The sequence below is a fragment of the Manihot esculenta genome, chromosome 6 (assembly GCF_001659605.2).
Source record: "Manihot esculenta cultivar AM560-2 chromosome 6, M.esculenta_v8, whole genome shotgun sequence".
In the NCBI taxonomy this organism is placed as follows: Eukaryota; Viridiplantae; Streptophyta; class Magnoliopsida; order Malpighiales; family Euphorbiaceae; genus Manihot; species Manihot esculenta.
The window spans coordinates 20,368,628-20,387,267 of record NC_035166.2 but is presented as its reverse complement, the minus strand read 5'-3'; the positions used below and the strand labels follow the sequence as shown (position 1 = coordinate 20,387,267).

The window sequence follows — 18,640 nt, the reverse complement described above, 5'->3', positions numbered from 1 at the left end:
GTTTACTATACGCGTATCTCGGTTATTTAATCGTCGGTAAAGGCAAATTCTCACGGTTGACATGTGCAGGGGAGGAGCTAGGGGGGACTAGGGGTGACGTTTGAAGCAACCAATGGAAACTATCTCCATGCCAAGGCGGAATTCAAGACAATGGAAAACGACCCATCAGTTGAACAAAATCAACAGATCACGCCTTTGATCCAATGATTCCTTCTTATTATGCCAAGGAAAGGATTACCATCTTCCACGCAGGTTTTTCTCTATTGCTCTTATTTATTTACTCATCTCTTCTCTGCGAAAATTAACGTACGAATCTTGATGTGTTTCAGATTTGTTTTCGATGGGAGTTTGATGCATAGATGTTGGTGTGTCTTTTTTGAAACAGACGTGGGTTGGAGTTGCATCAGAGAGGGATACATCATATTCATATATATATGGTTCTGTTCAACGCTCTGATCTCTTCTCTGTTGTAATACAAATTTGTCTCTTCCTCTATTCTTTGCCAGCGCCCATGTCCATGTAATGTTTTTGCTTGTGCTTTTTACTGAGAAATGAATATGTTACCTTGCTAGGGTTAAGCCTCCGTGCTTTCTAGACTGCTTCTAGGTCGGGTTCTTTAGGAATACCAACAAAAACTTGGTCGTCTCTATACGTAATTAGCTGATTTTTTATAAAAAAACCCTGAAATCCCTGACACTATTTACAAATAGGTCCCTATATTCTGAAAAACGATGTCTTGTAGTCCCTAATATTTGTGTCTGTTATATATAGTCCCTTATTTGATCTTCCCAAAAAAAAAAAAAGAAAAAAAAATAATGTTGGTTATTGATTTCTTTAAGAAAATAACAAAAACATTTAAGAAGATATTCCAATTATAAATCAATTATTTCAAATTCGTCCCAGTGTAAAAAGGAAAAAATAAATCTAATGGTTATCTACTGAGCCCGACTCTAATATATAAATGAAGGAGATGAAACTTTTGTTTCATAGCCTCGATCATTCGATGTATTATTAGCAACTGCAACCATCCATCATTTATCCATGGGTAAAGATATGCTATTTCAATTAAAAATTCGAAGGACGAACCCTCGAATTTATTGCTGAGAAACTGAGAATTTTCAATCCTTAACCATGAGAAAATAATTGCGGTAAAAACCCATGAGAATGGATACAACGCACGGTTTTTCACTTTGATGCATGTACAACTTTCACCCAACAATATTTCATGTCATGTAATGTACATATTTGTTCCTTTGTTTTCAATTCTGCATGTTCCCTGTGATCTTTTGATTTGCAACAGACCAGCATCATAAGCCGTGGTTGAATATCAACTATCCAAGCACTATGATGACTTCCTTTCTAGCTTCAATGAACCAAATTCAACACTTGCTATTTCGGCAGCAGCACGAGCAGGTGCAGTGTGCTCTCTCTGCTAGGGAATGGCAGCTCAAGCTCTCAAGAAAGCATCAGAAGACAGTGATGCTGTCTGTCTTTTAGCATTAGTAACTGAGCCTGCAGAATGGCTCCTGGCTGTTAGTTCAATGTCGTTAGCATCAACCATCAGCATGTTATTCATGGGGCTAGGAGGCTGAAGATAGATCCTTGCCTGGGTTGCCCATTGTAAGGTGAGGATTTAGGGGAGCTCATTTCATGGGAGGCAGGAAGGGCAGCTTCAGCCACAATTTGCTTTGATCCAGTCTAAATAAACTAATAAGGGCATAATTCACAGCTTAATCATTGAATAGACAACAATAGAATCCAATTGAGTTTCACTAATGTGCTTCAAGGAAAAAAGAAGTGTCATTAATGTCTACAAATTATTCACCAAGCTTAAAGATGTGACTAACTGACTAACCTATTTGCCTAAATGCTTAACCCACAGAATGAGCATCATGTCAGTAAAGATCAAGAAGCTTGAAGATTATAATATGAAAGATAGGTCGAGTTGGATGACTCGCATGCTCACTAATGCTTTGTGACAGAGTTTCATTTTTAGCCGAGAAAGGTATGATGAAACCAACTAAGTCAGTTTCCAGGTGGGAGCTCATAACATACCCAACACAATCAACTTTCCACCTAGGACCTTTATTATGCAATAGCAAGCCAAATGCTAATACTCCTGAATCTAATCTACCATATAATATTTCACGTAAGTTTGAATAGTGTAAACTATTGAAAGAACTTCAAGCTTGATATAACTGGCTGATATCTTCCAGTTGCAAAAGATATCACATACAACATCTCGACACAAGAATTCCCACAGCTTACTCTTTCCAGGCTATTTCAGTGACTCAAATTTGTGACCTCCAAGTAGGAGCGAAAGGGGTCAGGACTCGGGATGTGGGGATGTGCATCAACCAGAAGTAGGGACTTGGAAGTATCAAATAGTTTGAAGTCTATCAACTGCCTAATGAACGGAGAGTAAGCATAGCCAACCTCTTTTTAATAGAAAAAGTTGATGCTTGATTCCACAATTGGAACAAAAGGGGAACCCATATCTAGGAAGAATTTGAGAAGGCAATTTCAAATAGATTTGGAGATCCTGGATTGAAAGATGTAGTAGAGGAATTTAACAAGTAGATGTAGTAGAGGAATTTAACAAGCTTAGGCAAGAAGTTCCTTAGGCAAGAAGGAATTGTGGAAGATTATCAAAGTATATTTGAAGATTTGAGGGTGAGGATGGAGAGGCTAATGCCAGAATTGAGGGAATGATATTTTTTGTCCAGTTGGGAGGACTGAAAGATGAGGTTAGGTTGATGGTGAGAATGTTGAAGCCCGATCCCTATCTCAGGAAGTAGAGGTGGCAAAATTGCAAGAACAATTAGTAGAAGGCAAGTAAATTCTCAGAAAATCAAGAAGATCCACAAGTATATTCTCTTCTCTTCTCCTTCTATCTCTCTTCTCTATCTCTCTCCTACCACAGTATTCTCCTCTTCTCTCTCATCTCTCATTCTCTTTTCTCAATCTATTTTTCCCAAAATCATAATCTGTTAGAGACAAACTCTAACAGAATACTGTGCATGTGGGGATGTACCATCTACCAGATGTAGGAGCAATAGAGGTCAGGACCAAGGAAGAAACAGATTCAAGAAACAAGAAGAAGAGTATAAACTGAAGAATAAAGCTAAATGCTTAATTGTGGTATGATTTCTAAAATAAGGAGGGAGAACTCTCTTCTATCACCAATTAGATGATCCAGAAATATCTTGGTAGCAATTCACTTAAAAGTCATTTGTACAGACAGTGACAATAACCAATCACTTATCCAAAGAACAAAACAAATACTCTGATTAATGAAATGTTGGTCTATCAATCTTCTGTGCACAAACCTGTATTGCCAGGAATAAAATATTTTAATTACACAAAATCATCAATATTCAACCTCAACCAATGTGAACAAAAGAAGCACTGGAAGAGTATACCCTGCTATAAGCACAAAATAAGTATCTCCCATGGCATATAGCTAGATACAGGATAAGAAGTCCAGAAGATTGTCCTTTGATGAATTAATTAAAAAGATTATTCAGCCAGTTTGGATCCTAAATTTAACATATAATAGGCATCAGCAAGGCAAGCATCATGATGCAACTTAGATCCATTAATTTTGTTCAAGGCATGGATGGTTCTTAGGTGGCAGATTTATTAAGCTTGTTATTTCTACATTGAAATCATTACATAGGCATTCTATATGATCAGACAAATAAACTTTCTTGGCTTCACCCCTTCATCTGTAACCATTTGTGGACAAGTGAGTTCTGAAAGATGGTTGTCTCATGCAGAGGGAGACAATCAGAGTTGGCAAGAATGTAAAACCAAAATGTCTTTAGGTTGGGGAAGCAGCATTTCTCTTGGATTTGTTTTTTTTTGTAAAGATTTCCCTCTTGGAAATTATTGAACAAGCATAAGATTAAAATCAAAGCATAGTATAACTGTGATTACTGTTTCTGCTGTCAAAAAAGACAATAGTGAATCAACAGTTATCTTTAACAAAGAAACAAATACTTGTGGTTCATATGCTTACTTCTGACCATCAAGAATTGCAATTCGTGTGCAAGAACAAACCCACAGAACAGCTCCAATATATCATAAGCAGCCCATATGTTTTGTTCTCTGATCACATGCTCCACCCAATAAAGAAGAGAAATGTACACAAAGGAGGGGGAAAAAATCAACCGACATAGCGACAGAATTTGAAACAAAAAAAAAAATCCCGATTAAACAGATGAATAGTTATTTTCAAAACTGAAATTATACCCGAATTCTAGAATTGCTTCTTGTCCAGCCTGCCAAAATTGCGCAATTTCCTTGAGCATGTGTTTGAGCCGCAAATCTCTTCTATTTTGCGGCAATTTGATGCGTGAGAATGATAAGGTCAAGCATGTTTTGCTGCAAAATCAGGAGAAACAGAATAACCCACAATGTAGAATTGTAGATGATCAATGGTCAGAAGGTATATTTATACCTCTTGACACGCGGGCCGCCAAAGGAAAAGCAAAAAACCATAAAAGTCCCTGTACTCTCGGACATTAACCAGAGAGCTCCCTGATATTACATCATCGGAATAATAAGCTAAGCTAAGAATACACAACTAATCAATTTAACAAAGTATACATCAATTTAACCATTCTCTACAAAAAGGAACAGCAATTACTGAGAGAAAAGTGAACGAAAATGCATCTGCTAAAAATTCCATGATCAAATTAATGCTGCCATGAAACTTTGAGCTGAGACGAACCCATGAAACAAAATCTTTGCGTTAAAAAAATGATGAAAGACTTAATTTTACAAAATATAAATGAATAATATCAAAATACAATTAAATAATTTATTTTCAAACTTTGAAAAGAATTACTGTCAGATTCTTGTAATTTTAGGAAATAAACTAATTTCATTTTTTTAAAATAATTCAATTAAATAATTTTATATTTGTAAAAAAATTATTCAATTTTTAAAATAATAATTTTAAAAAAATATTAAAAAGTTTAATTTTACAAAAAATATGGACAATTTAATCAAATGATTTCAGATTAGAAATGAATTAATAAACTTTAAAAAAAATTTAGGGACTTAACGTTAATTTTCCCTTTACAAAATCGACTGCCGCAGGGAACGGAAATTTTCAGAGAAACACGTTATTTGAGCAGATACTGTCCAGCGTCTAAAACCTCGATTGCCAAATATCCCTAAATTCTATTGTCTTTATCAGCAGGTATACTGATCTTTAATCACGCGCAAGCTTATGAACGCTTCAGTAGAGCTTTGCTGAACAAAAATTTTACTGCTAGAAAGTGGCAAAATTTGCTCCAAGTTTAGCCCCAAAGCTACCTCACATACTTCTTGAAGAGAAGTTCATATCAATCTTAGAGTCATGTAAGACCCCCAAGCACTTTTATCAAATCCAATCCCAGATAATTACCCATGGCTTTGAATACAATGATTATATCGTTCCAAGGGTTCTCTCTGCTTCTGCTTTGCTTAAGCAAATGGATTATGCCCACAAAATGTTCGATCAAATTCCTTATCCAAATCTCTCCAGTTGGAATGCAATGTTTAAAGGTTATTCCCGGAACGACTTGCACAGGGAAGTTTTTGTCTTGTATAGCCAAATGAAGAGAATGGATATTATGCCTAACTGCTTCACATTCCCAATGGTTCTTAAATCGTGTATAAAGATTAATGCATTCAGAGAAGGTGAAGAATTGCATTGTGTTGTGATAAAGAGTGGATTTAGAGCCAATTCATACGTGGGTACTATGTTGATTGATTTGTATTCTAGCGGAGGAGTGATAGGGGCGGCTTATAGAGTGTTTGGTGAGATGCTAGAGAGAAATGTGGTTGCTTGGACTTCCATGATACGTGGTTTCATACTTTGTAATGATATGGAAACTGCACGTCGCCTTTTTGATTTGGCTCCTGAACGTGATATTGTGTTATGGAACACTGTGATTACGGGTTATATTGAGATAGGGGATATGGCAAGAGCAGAGGAGCTTTTCAATAGGATGCCAAACAAGGACGTTATGTCTTGGAACACGATTTTGGTCGGTTATGCCAACAGGGGTGATGTTGAAGCTTGTGAAAAACTGTTTGAAGATATGCCGGAAAGGAATGTCTTTTCATGGAATGGGTTTATCGGAGGTTATGCACGTGATGGGCGTTTTTTTGAAGTATTGAGTTCTTTCAAGAGGATGTTAGTTGATGGTAATGTGGTTCCTAATGACGCCACACTTGTGACTGTGTTATCTGCATGTGCAAGATTGGGTGCTCTTGATTTGGGTAAGTGGGTGCATGTGTATGCTGAGAGTAATGGATATAAAGGGAATGTATATGTTGAGAATGCTTTGATTGACATGTATGCAAAATGTGGGATTCTAGAAAATGCAATTGGTGTGTTTAAAAGCATGGATATGAAAGATTTGATTAGCTGGAACACCATGATTGGTGGCCTAGCGGTGCATGGGCGTGGAGCAGATGCTTTAAGCTTGTTTTCTCAAATGAAAAATGCCGGTGAAAAGCCAGATGGAATCACCTTCTTAGGTGTCTTGTGTGCTTGCTCACATATGGGTTTGATTGAAGATGGCTTTGCATATTTTCAATCAATGATTGATGATTATTCAATTGTGCCTCAAATCGAGCACTATGGTTGCATGGTTGATCTGCTTGCGAGAGCTGGGCTTTTAGTTCAGGCTGTGGATTTTGTTAAAAAGATGCCTATGGAAGCAGATGCTGTCATTTGGGCTGCCTTGCTTGGGGCGTGTAGGGTTTACAAAAATGTTGAATTGGCAGAACTGGCACTTGAAAAACTCATCAAGTTTGAGCCAAAGAACCCTGCAAACTACGTGATGCTTTCTAATATATATGGTGATCTTGGAAGATGGAAAGATGTAGCACGATTAAAAGTTGCAATGAGAGATACTGGCTTCAGAAAATTACCAGGTTGCAGTTTGATTGAGGTCAATGATGGTGTTTTTGAGTTTTATTCTCTGGATGAGAGGCAGCCTGAGAGTGAACTAATATATGGAACCTTGAGGGGTTTGACAAAATTGTTGAAATCATCTGGATATGTACCAGACTTTGTGGAGCTTGGGAAGAGTAGCTGAATATAGAAGTCATTATTATCAAAGGATAGTGGAAATATGATGGAGTTTTTCCAATCAGACCATAAAATTGAATGTAAGTTCTCTTATCTCCCATAAGGAGAGCTTATAATGATATGGGACAGATTGGGATTTGAGATTTCAGCTCTAGAAGCAAATGCGTGGATAAATCTATGTAATTAGTTTTGTGAGCTTAAAATTCATCTACGCAACTGATGCAGTGTTACACAATAGCATTTTATGTGGTTATTATGTTCCTCCTGATTGTTGGCTGAAAATTTGATTATTCTTTAAAATAATTATTTGTGCATTTGCTCTTTTAAAAGATTTCCCCTTCCATCGCATGTTAACCTTAATAGTTTTAAAATGTGAATGTGATTGCCATAGAAAAGTTAATGAAAAACTTAATTAAAAGTGCTGGGAACATTTATTATAAATAGTTAGGGAATAATATGTAATTATCTTACATAGATACTGATTCATTTATTAAAAATTCTAAACCCTTAATTTCTGACCTCTTTCTGAGGCATGCTATTTTCCATAATTCCTCCTTTTCTTTTTAGGTGCTATCACAGCTTACAGGGCAGCTTTAGCATACCATGTTGAGTCCACCTGCCCAGTCAGATTAAAGGTAGACTATCTGTATCTACACTTTTGCCTTGGTATTCTTAACCCCTTTACTTTGGCAAGTTTCTAAACAAACTTTGCTGTAACTCTGAACAGAAATTTCAGTATTAGCTGCTGTTACATAATTTCTGTAGAAAGATAATATTTGTTGTTCTTTCACAATAAAGATTACAACCTATTTATACATGAGATACAGTATCTAAACAGGAAGGAAAATCAAGCCTATGATTATACAATCCCTAAGATTAAGTAACTAACCCATCTATCAATATTTACTTCCTATATTAACATATTTACTTCCTATAACCTATAACACTCCCCCTCAAGTTGGAGCATAAATGTTAATTATGCCCAACTTGTTACGTATATAATCAACTCGAGTTCCATTTAGAGCTTTAGTGAAGATATCTCCTAATTGTTCTCCAGTTCGGATATGTCCTGTTGATATTATCTTTTGTTGGACCTTTTCACGAACAAAATGACAATCAATCTCGATGTGTTTAGTCCTCTCGTGAAATACTGGATTAGAGGCAATGTGGATAGCTGCTTGATTATCACACCACAACTTAGCAGGCACCGAATTTGTGAACCCAACTTCTTCTAATAGTTGACATACCCACAAGACTTCACAAACAGCTTGTGCCATGGCTCGATATTCAGATTCAGCACTAGAACGGGTGACCACATTTTGCTTCTTACTTTTCCATAAGACCAAGTTACCTCCCACAAAAACACAATACTCAGTAGTTGACCTCCTATCAACCTTCGAGCCTGCCCAATCAATATCAGAAAAGCATTCGATATTTGAGTGTCCATGGTTACCATAGAATAGTCCTCGCTCTGTCCCAAAGCATGCCACTGGGCAAAAGTAGGAGAGGACATAAACTGACTTACCACACTCACTGAATATGCAATATCAGGACGAGTCACCGTCAAATAATTCAGCTTGCCAATTAATTTTCTATACCTTTCAGGATTTGCAAATGGCTCACTGTCTTCTATGGTAAATTGAAGGTTAGGGGTCATTATGGTACTACAAGGCTTAGCACCCAATTTTCCTGTTTCTGCTAACAAATCAAGAACATATTTTCTTTGAGACAAGAAGATACCTTTCTTACACCGCATAACTTCGATTCCTAAGAAATATTTCAATGAACCCAAATCCTTTGTATGAAACTGTGTTTTAAGAAATTCTTTTAGGGATGTGATGCCAGCAATGTCACTTCCTGTGATAACAATATCATCCACATATACTACAAGCAGAATTACTCCACTATCAGAATTTCTATAAAACATTGAGTGATCACACTTACTCATCTTCATTCCAAACTGTTGGACCACCTCACTAAACCTGCCAAACCATGCCCGAGGACTCTGTTTCAAGCCATAAAGGGATTTTCGAAGTCTACAAACCTTGCCTGACTCTCCCTGAGCAACAAAATCAGGTGGTTGCTCAATGTAAACCTCCTCTTGAAGATCACCATGAAGAAAAACATTTTTAATATCCAGTTAATACAAAGGCCAATCATGTGTAGCTGCCAAGGAAATAAACAATCGAACAGATGCGAGCTTGGCAACTGGGGAAAATGTATCAGAATAGTCAACTCCATAAGTTTGTGCATAACCTTTGGCCACTAAACGAGCCTTGAGGCGAGCAACAGATCCATCAGGATTTACTTTCACTGCAAACACCCATTTGCACCCAATAGCCCGCTTTCCTGGGGGCAAGGACATCAACTCCCAAGTACCATTAGTGTCAAGGGCCATCATTTTCTCTTCCATTGTAGCACGCCAACCAGGATGGGACAAAGCCTCAATAACAGTTTTGGGAACTGAAATAGAATCTAAAGCAGTGGCAAAACAACGAGAAGAAGATGATAATTGATCATAAGAGACACAAGCTGAAATAGGATAAGTGCAAGTATGTTTACCTTTGTGAAGAGCAATGGGCAAATCCAAATCAGACAGTGAAGGATCAGTGGGAGCAGGATCTGTCAACGAAGAAGCGGGTAGTGGAGCGGAGTCAGAGTCCTCTAAGCGTCTGGAATACACATGAAAGATGGGAGCGCGACCTGGCACATGAGCGAAAGGTGTAGGAGTAGTCTGAGGAGACAGAGAGCAAACAGTGTATAACGAGAGGTCATCTTCCTCCCCTTGAGTGTTATAAACAGATGATGGCAGAAAAAACAGAGTGGACTCAAAGAATGTTACTTCCGCAGACACAAGATACCGATTCAGATAAGGAGAAGAATAACAATACCCTTTCTGTCGTCAAGAGTAGCCAAGGAAGACACATTTGAGTGATTTGGGATCCAATTTAGTAACCTGTGGACGAACATCACGAACAAAACAAGTACACCCAAAGATACGTGGCTCAATAGGAAACAAAGATTTAGCGGGAAACAAAATATTATAAGAAATATCACCATGAAGGATGGAGGAAGGCATGCGATTGATCAAAAAACAAACCATGGATACAGCATCAGCCTAAAAACATTTAGGTACTTTCATTTGGAATAAGAAGACTCTGGCTACTTCAAGAAGATGTCGATTTTTTCTTTCGGCAACTCCATTTTGTGAAGGAGTGTCAACACAAGAGGACTGATGAAGAATCCCTTTTTTTAACAAATAAGATTGAAATTCCTCAGAGAGATACTCTTTAGCATTATCACTTTGCAATATACGAATGGGAATATTGAATTGGATTTGGATTTCAGCATGAAACGCACAAAAGATAGAAAATAATTCTGAACGACTCTTCATTAAAAATAACCAAGTAGTACAAGAGAAGTCATCAATAAAAGTAACAAAATACTTAAAGCCAGATTTAGACACAGTAGGACAAGGACCCCAAACATCTGAATGTACTAACTCAAAGGGGGACGAAGTCCGTTTATTGACTCGAGACACTGAAGGTAAACGATGATGGCAAATTGACAAGACTCACAATCTAAAACAGACAAAGAATGAAACTGTGGATATAACCTCTTCAAAGCAGAGAGAGAAGGATGCCCCAAACGACAATGAACATCAAAAGGTGTTAAACGCGTGGAACATGCAAGCGATCTAGGTAGTTGCTGATCCAAGACGTAGAGACCCTCTGACTCAGGCCCTCTACCAATAATCTGCTTCGTCGAAAGATCCTGAAAAATACAGTGATCAGGAAAGAATGAGACACAACAATTCAATGCACGAGTGAGTTTACTAACAAAAAGCAAATTAAATGCGAACTTAGGGAGACAGAACCCAGAGGATACAGAAAGAGAAGGGGTTAAGTTGACATGACCAGAACCCATGACAAAAGATTTAGTACCATCAGCAAGAGTAACATAAGAAGGCGATGCATGAGACTCGAGATTGGACAAAAGGGTAAAATTACCTGACATATGATCGGTAGCACAAGAATCAATAACCCATTTGGAGGATGAAGATACAAGACATGCAGTAGAGTTACTTGACTCGGCAATTGCAGTGATAGAGGAGGAATTAGAGGATTCCAGAGATGCCTGGTATTGGATGAATTGTGCATACTTATCTGCAGATATTAAAATTCCCTGATCTGAAGGGGCCTCAACTGCCATATGTGCTATTTGTGTGCGCTAATTCTTATTCTGTAGAACAGTACCCGTGAACAGTACCGATGAACAATGTCCGTGAATAGTATCAATGAACAGTACCCGTAAACAATACCGATAAACAAAACCCATGAACAGTACCGAAAAAAAAAACCTCCACCCAGCATCCGAACGGCAAACAAACCTCAAATCTGACAAGGGGACGGTGTGGCAACTTCAGCGACGGTGAGATTCAAATGTTACCCTTTATGGGTAACCCAAATGAACAAAGCCTAAATCTCAAAAAAAAATTTTAAACTTGATGAGAGAAAAAAAATTATATCTGTACAAGAAAGGCTCTGATACCATGTAGAAAGATAATATTTGTTGTTCTTTCACAATAAAGATTACAACCTATTTATACATGAGATACAGTATCTAAACAGGAAGGGGAATCAAGCCTATGATTATACAATCCCTAAGATTAAGTAACTAACTTATCTATCAATATTTACTTCCTATAACCTATAACAGTTTCAAATTATCATTTTATATCTGTTTCTTGATCATCACATTACAAACAAAGAAACTAACATGTGAAATGGAGATCTAAGGTTCATGCAATAACTCATAGCCTTACTAAGTTTACAACATTACCTTTATTCATTGATTTGTATAGAACATCCACCATGTCTATAAGTTTTCTGGAACACTCTAAGGAATAAAATAGATTGCTGTTATCAAATTAAGATAGCATTAGATCTTCACAAGTGGACCAGGAATATGTGAACTAAGGTGCTTATTTTGCAGCATAATCATTCTCCTACTTGCTGCTGATTTTTCCATGTTTGTAAATGTAGCTGTTATATGGAACTGCTCTTTTTTGCTTTCTCTTTTTTCTGTCTTTGTTGAATAAAGGTATTTTGCGTGATATTGTTTCTTAACTGTGGAAGTTCTGGATCTGCTCCATTGTTGGTGCTGCCCACAACGAACCCAAGAATCAAGGCTCTTGACCTATTTTGGATGATACAAGTTGCAAGTTCTATAACAGGTTCGTACTGTGCTTTGATTCTCACATGATTGATGGTCAGCTTGCCTTTACATGGATCCTTGCAATTTATGCCCCAGAAGTGTTGGCGAGAGGCTTGATGTGTGACATCTTTATCAAAGAATAGCATACACCACATGACTAGCGTCGTCCATCTAGACTTACATGGCTAAAAAATCGAGTTTTGAAGAGTGATCACGGAGTATTTATTGAGGCTTATCATGATTGAGTTCTTCAAGAATAAGGGAGAGCATTCAATAGGTAGTAAACCAAAAAACTGAATTGTCTAAAAACTCAGACCAAACCGAATCAATATTTTAGGAAAACTGATTTACGAGAAACACATATGCAAACACCTCTCCATTGGGTTTTTCATCCCATCCATCAACAATCATACATTATCCAACATCCAACTATAAAATCACAAATCTCATGGGCAAAAAAAAATCAATTCCACAACCAAACATGAAGAATTTAGAAATTTACAGGAAAATCCACATGAACAAAACAGAAACATGCAAAACCAAAATCTTCTTTCCATGAATGTAGCCTTAAAGGCATCTTGAATAATTCTAATATTCATTTACACAATTTCAGAAGCTTTCTTCAAATAAAGCTATATTTGCTTTTTATAGCTTTATTTTGTCCTTAGATTCTATATTGAATCTTGTTATTTCTAAGGTCTTGGATTAGATCTTGCTTTATTTCAAAGGAGTTTGATCATGTGTTGATCCTTTTCCATGCTGCTCGCTGCATCATTTACACCCACACTGTGAAAAAAAATTTAACCTTGAATTTAAGTGTTGAAGAATCAAACACTTCATTGGAAGAGCAGGGCATATTGTCTTCTTGCTTGATATCAACAAAACTGAATTAAGCTAGATTGAATTGAAAAACTTCACATCTTCCTTTGCATCCTTAAAATTAGCTTAGACAAATAAAATCAACAAAAAACTAGGAAAATTATTAGAAATAATTTTGGTTATTATTAGAATCTCCATGGCTTGATGCCCTTCCTTGCCCTAACACTTTCCTCAAGCTCCTCTTGCTCTCATTAATCTCAACTTCCTTCTCCAGTTTAGATTTCTCAAATGATTCCAATTCAACCTCGTCTTCATCCACATAGCAAAAGGCATTTCAAAGGTGTCACAAATTCAAGATAATCTCCTAGTTCTATGAAGTCTTTGATGGCTTGTCGTGAATCTCTGCAAGTACATAAATTCCCTCACCATATAAGTAGACTCATCTTGCTCTAGTTCTCCTCCTTGCATTCTTCCTTCAGGTTCACACTAGATTATTATCTTATATATTCTTTTAATGATGTTGACTGATTTTCCCCTTGGATACTTATAAGTCTTTTGGCCGATGTCGTTGGACCTTTATCATTTGATAGGAGTGAGCTTGGTATATGGATTATTCATTTTGGAAGGTTGGAGCTAGTATCTTTGTTGCTTCCACTTGTGGTGTTTTTAGCTATCTTGTTACTAGGGATGGCAACAAGTTGAGTATTTAAAGGTATTTATTACGGATCGAACTCTAATAAGACGGATTTAGATAATTATATTCGGGTTTGGTTTTGAAAATTAATACCATGGAGGGTACGGGTCAAATTTGGATTTTATGTATACTTGTATAGGGGTACCCTGTACCCAATATCCAAATCTATTTATATAATTTATTAATTTAATATAAAAATATATTTTATTATAATATTTATAAATATTTTTTATATGCTTTCGTTTAAAAATTAAATTTTTTTTTGGAAATATTAAATTTTTTAGATGAAAAATATTTTTTTATATAAATTATTAATTAAAATATATGAAATTAAACAGATTTGGATTTTATTCGGGTAGTAATAATTGTGTTTACCACGGGTTCAGTAGTATATGCTAATTTTTAATTGGATTTAGGATGGATTCAGATATTTATGGAGTTGTGGTCTGGGTAGCGTACACGTACCCTACCCATTTATATCCCTACATGTTACCACTTGAGGAAATGCTGTGCATATCTTCACGCCTGCAACTGTAACCCCATTGTCATTTCTACCATATCTAGCATAAAATTCTTGGTAGCTCCTTTCATGTAACATCATCTCGGCTTTTAATGCCAAATTCCCTGCTGCTTGCGCACTCAGCCTCATTTGAATTCTGACCTTGTAATAAATAGGCTTTAATCCCCTTAAGTACCTTGCAACTAACACTTTCAGACAAGTGATTTCTTACTGCCAATCTCAGGAATTTGGTGGTATGTTCATTCACACTACAGTTCTCTTGGGAGCAATTTTGGTGGGATACAAAGAGATATTGCTCATAATTTGGGGGTAGGAAATAGGAATCTTCCCCTTAATAGTTGCTGCATCCTACTCCAAGAAGTCACTGGATCGAAACCTTCTTGATTTCTGGCTTTTTTTAATTGATTCCACCATACAAGATACTCCTCCCTTTATCAGTAAGCTATCAACTTGAGCTTTCTTCAAGAATTTCTGCATGTTCAAAGAACTGATCTACCTCTGTCAACCAACCAAGAAATCTCTCGATATCAAGATCACCACTAAAAGTGGTTATATTCATCCTCATCTTAATCTATCTTCTCTTCGTCACTTTTTGTCATCCCCGACTACAGCTCTTCTCTTAGGATTAACTAGGATTGGATCAACTTCGGCTCTACAGGGTTACTTCCTTCAGCTTGAATAGCTTCTTCTTGTTTATTGCCATCACCATTCACTCTCATCATGGTACAAATTGGTCTTGAATCTCTTGCAATTGATGTCCCAAATCTGCTTTCATTTGTTCCATACCATTATGCTATTCATTGATTGGTTCCAAACTATTAAAAACCCCTTGTCACCACTAACACTGGTGTTGGCCATCATAATAAAGGTGAAATCACTGCTCTGATACTAACTGACAACGAGCAGCGTGGAAAAGGATTGACCAGGATCAAACCCTTTGAAATTTAGCAAGATCCCTTAGAAATAACGAAATTCAATCCGTAATCTAAAGATAAAATAAAGCAAACATATCTTTAATGGAAGAAAACTTCTGAAATTATATTGATGATTTTTAGAATTTAGATAATGCCTCTAAGACTACATATTTATAGAAGAGTTCTACTTACTCTTCAAGTTTAACATCAATTAAAAATCTCCTAGAAACTATAAAAGTCCCCAAAACTAATAAATACTCTTAAAAGATCAACTCCTAATAAATGCTTATTGTTAGACTAAAATAAACGCTTCTTGAAGAAGTCAATCATGATATTACTCCTTGATGGTTCTTCCAGGCTCGGTTTGGCCATGCAAGTCTAGATGGAACACAGCTAGGTCATGTGGTGTAGGTGCACGTATTGTTCTTCGGTAAGGATGTCTTTTGCATGCAAATTTTCTTTGTGGTTAATTTTAACTGAGATCACTTGAGATATGAAGTAGTGTTGAATTAACAGAAACAAACGTTTCTTTTGGGCTACCAAAAGATTTCAGGAGTTTTTGGATGCTATCAATTTTGAAAAATAGTAATTCAATCACTTCATATGGTTGGGTTATTTGTGAAAATTATTTTAAGGGAAGCATGTTGGTTACTTGGTTCTTCAGTTAACATATAAATTGTGCATCTTTTATTCAAATTTAACCTGAAGAACCACATTCCAGAATTGCATGCAGTATGGGGCCTCTTCATTTGAAGTTCAGATAGTGGTGAAGATAGCTGCTAATTATCATGCCTGCAATCCCCCTTTTCGTTTCCTTTGTTTGATTCCTTTCTTTCTCTGGCACAGCAGTCTCTTTCTGAATGCTTTGGGAAGGGTGCAGAAATGTGTTTCTCTGCCCATGAACAACAAGATGAAAGAAGCTATATGTCGGTCATCTAGTGTCCTTGCATTTCTAGGCTTCCTCCTCCAAAAAAAACATGCTAGAAGCTCCTTTTGACTCGGGGAAAGTTTGCAGGTAATAGTGCAGAATACGTAGAAGCTACTGGACATGTCAAAAGCATAGTTTTATTTTATTTTCAGTTTTGAAGTTGCAGCTTGTAACATACAGTTATTTTTCTGATATAATGCGTGCTGATTATATGAGCGATTTGACGTAAATACTGTTGGGTTCAGTGCAAGCTCTTTAATGAGGCTTTGCTGTTTTCAATAGATTCTTACTTTATAATTGAGCCTTTATGCAAATAGTTATAGTGGAATTGGGTTCAGACTTCAGAGTCACTGGTGGGTTGACCTAATTGATTTGATTTCTATTAAGACGAATAAAAGCTTAATCATATTTGCAGGTTAAAATTCCTCCCATGACGGAAATTTTCATGGATTATTGGTTTAGTCAATGCAATCTCGGTGATGCATTTGCTTTTCCTCTTCACTAATGATTTTATTCCTGGTCCCTTCAGCTTAGTAGTGAATGCATTTTCTTTTTAACCTAGTTGATCATCAAATTTCACATTTGATTTCCTGTTTCCAGACTTTTGCTTCGTGTTCAGTATATTCCATACTTTGTAAATGGCCTATTAAAACTGACAGTGGTTGCACATGCAGGTTCTTTGGCCTGAAAGTGTGTGGAAGCCGGTGCCTTTTTCGTTGATTTAAGGGAAGGAATGCAATGAAAAGACCATGTAAAAAAGCCTTACTCTGCCTAAAACCAGAAAGCTACAGAAGAAAGGCACTAGCTCGCATATAAGAAAAATATATACATACAAGAAAAAATGTTATTTGATTTTCTGTAGGTATTATTTGAATTACAATAAAAAAGACAGGAGGAACGCTTACAAAGAAGACCGTTGGACTGGGAGAATAACTGTACGGGGAAGAGACTAAATTTTGAAGCTGTGGATATCCTCTGTTATGTACAAATATCTGACCAACTAGGCTTAATAGAACCTCCGAAAGGATCTATCAACTCAAGGCAGCTAAAAGAAAAGGAAACTAGCAACAATGAACCAAAGAGCACCGACCAAAGAATATCGAGAAGCATCAACCACCAACATTTTAAGAGGCCAAAATAGAGCGTTAAAGCTTCAAATCAATTGAGGGAGAGCGATGGCTAAAGCTCTACTGCAATCAAAGGCCATGAGGGTCACCAATTACGATTAGTCTTGCTATAATATATCCTGGCCGAACATAGATTGAAGTTGAAGTAAAAGGACTTCGGACGACAGAAGAGGCCCAAAAGGCAACCTCAGAGCACCCAATAATTAATACACGAATAATCAAAGTGACATTTGAGCAAAAATTATTAGTTTAAAAAACTGTGTCTGTCTGCCTTTGGAGCATGCCTAAACTTACAATCATTAATCAGCTGTTTGTGGGTTCCACTTTCAACAGCTCTAAACCCCGAAAAAAAGAAAAAAAAAAAACCTAGATTGCTGCTAATTTAATTAACCTTCTTCAACATCAAAGACAAACTCCCTAAATTAATGCTACCTGTTTTGTACGTATTATGTTGAGTTTTGTCTCTACATGGGGTTTTCCATTTGCTTAATATTATCTAATTCATTTGTATAATACAATACTTAATAAATGCTTGATCATGTGTTATGGGTTTAAAATATATTCCTTAATTCGTGTGATGCCGAGTTGTAATTAAGCCAAGTGGAGTGTAATAAAAGCAAGTTCTATTAGTGGACCAATTTGTAGTTGTTATGATTTTAAATTTTCTAAGTTGTCCAATTCATGCCTGTCCCTTTCCTATGAACTTATTGTGAAATATGATGAAGTAGGAAGTTCCAAAGCTCTAGAGGAGATGACAGCGGTGGCGGTGGTTGCTGGTTGCTGGTTGCTGCGGTTCTGGTGGTGGATGGTGTTGTGAAGCATTCTCAGTCAACTTAATTTCTTGATGGAGTACTCTAGCCATGCACCTCCATTTTCAATCAAAATATTTCTTATTTTCTAAAGTAGGCCTTCATCCACAATAAAATGTTAAATTGTGATTTGTCCAGTCAATTTTTTTTCATCTTTAATAAGTTAAAAAAAATTTCAATCAAGGATAATTTATTGATTTTTCTTACTTTTAAGGATAAAAAGTGAAAGAAATCTCGAATTAAAATTTTTTTAACTATTAAGATATTTATTTTTATGGTGAGAAAAAAAAAGAAGCTATTTTCCATTGTATAACTTAGTATAATCTATTAGTTGCATTAAAAAAAAATATATATAGAGCAAGAAAAGATGAATAATAAACTCTCTGGTTAATTGACTTTTATTATATAAGAGCAAGTTTAATAAAAATTTTTACTTAGTTATTAAACTAAAAGTTAATTATATATATTTGAAGGCTTTTTTATTTAGTTATGATATGAATTTTTATAAGCTGTCCTCTC

General features: G+C 36.3%; 2 protein-coding genes and 1 long non-coding RNA gene across 12 annotated transcripts; 2 read left to right on the top strand and 1 right to left on the bottom strand.

The window, feature by feature from the left end:
• The first annotated feature begins 8 nt into the window (after positions 1 to 8).
• On the top strand, positions 9 to 578 carry LOC110617750. Its single transcript, XR_002488430.2, has 2 exons — positions 9 to 252; positions 330 to 578. It is a non-coding gene; the product is annotated as an uncharacterized LOC110617750 (long non-coding RNA).
• Positions 579 to 951: 373 nt separating this feature from the next.
• On the bottom strand, positions 952 to 4,743 carry LOC110617749. 4 transcript variants are annotated; one of them, XR_006351051.1, is made up of 6 exons: positions 4,652 to 4,743; positions 4,463 to 4,542; positions 4,255 to 4,386; positions 4,022 to 4,110; positions 1,607 to 1,707; positions 952 to 1,512 (listed from the first exon to the last, which is right to left on the bottom strand). XR_006351051.1 is itself a non-coding variant. In XM_043957646.1 (5 exons), the coding sequence occupies exons 1-5, from the start codon at positions 4,691 to 4,693 to the stop codon at positions 3,889 to 3,891; spliced, it is 399 nt and encodes a 132-aa protein (XP_043813581.1). In that variant the 5' UTR covers positions 4,694 to 4,743; the 3' UTR covers positions 952 to 3,888. The 4 variants fall into 4 exon arrangements, 3 of the variants coding, with proteins under 3 accessions (XP_043813581.1, XP_043813582.1, XP_043813580.1); XM_043957646.1 differs by having other exon boundaries at positions 952 to 3,944; XM_043957647.1 differs by having other exon boundaries at positions 952 to 1,707.
• Positions 4,744 to 5,096: 353 nt separating this feature from the next.
• On the top strand, positions 5,097 to 17,761 carry LOC110618157 (pentatricopeptide repeat-containing protein At1g08070, chloroplastic). Of its 7 annotated transcripts, none has more exons than XM_021761233.2 (5): positions 5,097 to 7,173; positions 7,661 to 7,728; positions 12,232 to 12,329; positions 16,107 to 16,272; positions 16,860 to 17,761. In XM_021761233.2, the coding sequence occupies exon 1, from the start codon at positions 5,484 to 5,486 to the stop codon at positions 7,098 to 7,100; it is 1,617 nt and encodes a 538-aa protein (XP_021616925.1). In that variant the 5' UTR covers positions 5,097 to 5,483; the 3' UTR covers positions 7,101 to 7,173; positions 7,661 to 7,728; positions 12,232 to 12,329; positions 16,107 to 16,272; positions 16,860 to 17,761. The 7 variants fall into 7 exon arrangements, with proteins under 7 accessions (XP_021616925.1, XP_043813571.1, XP_043813570.1 ...); XM_043957636.1 differs by lacking the exon at positions 16,860 to 17,761 and adding an exon at positions 15,615 to 15,687 and having other exon boundaries at positions 16,107 to 16,522; XM_043957635.1 differs by lacking the exon at positions 16,860 to 17,761 and adding an exon at positions 15,615 to 15,687 and having other exon boundaries at positions 16,104 to 16,522.
• Positions 17,762 to 18,640: the final 879 nt, after the last annotated feature.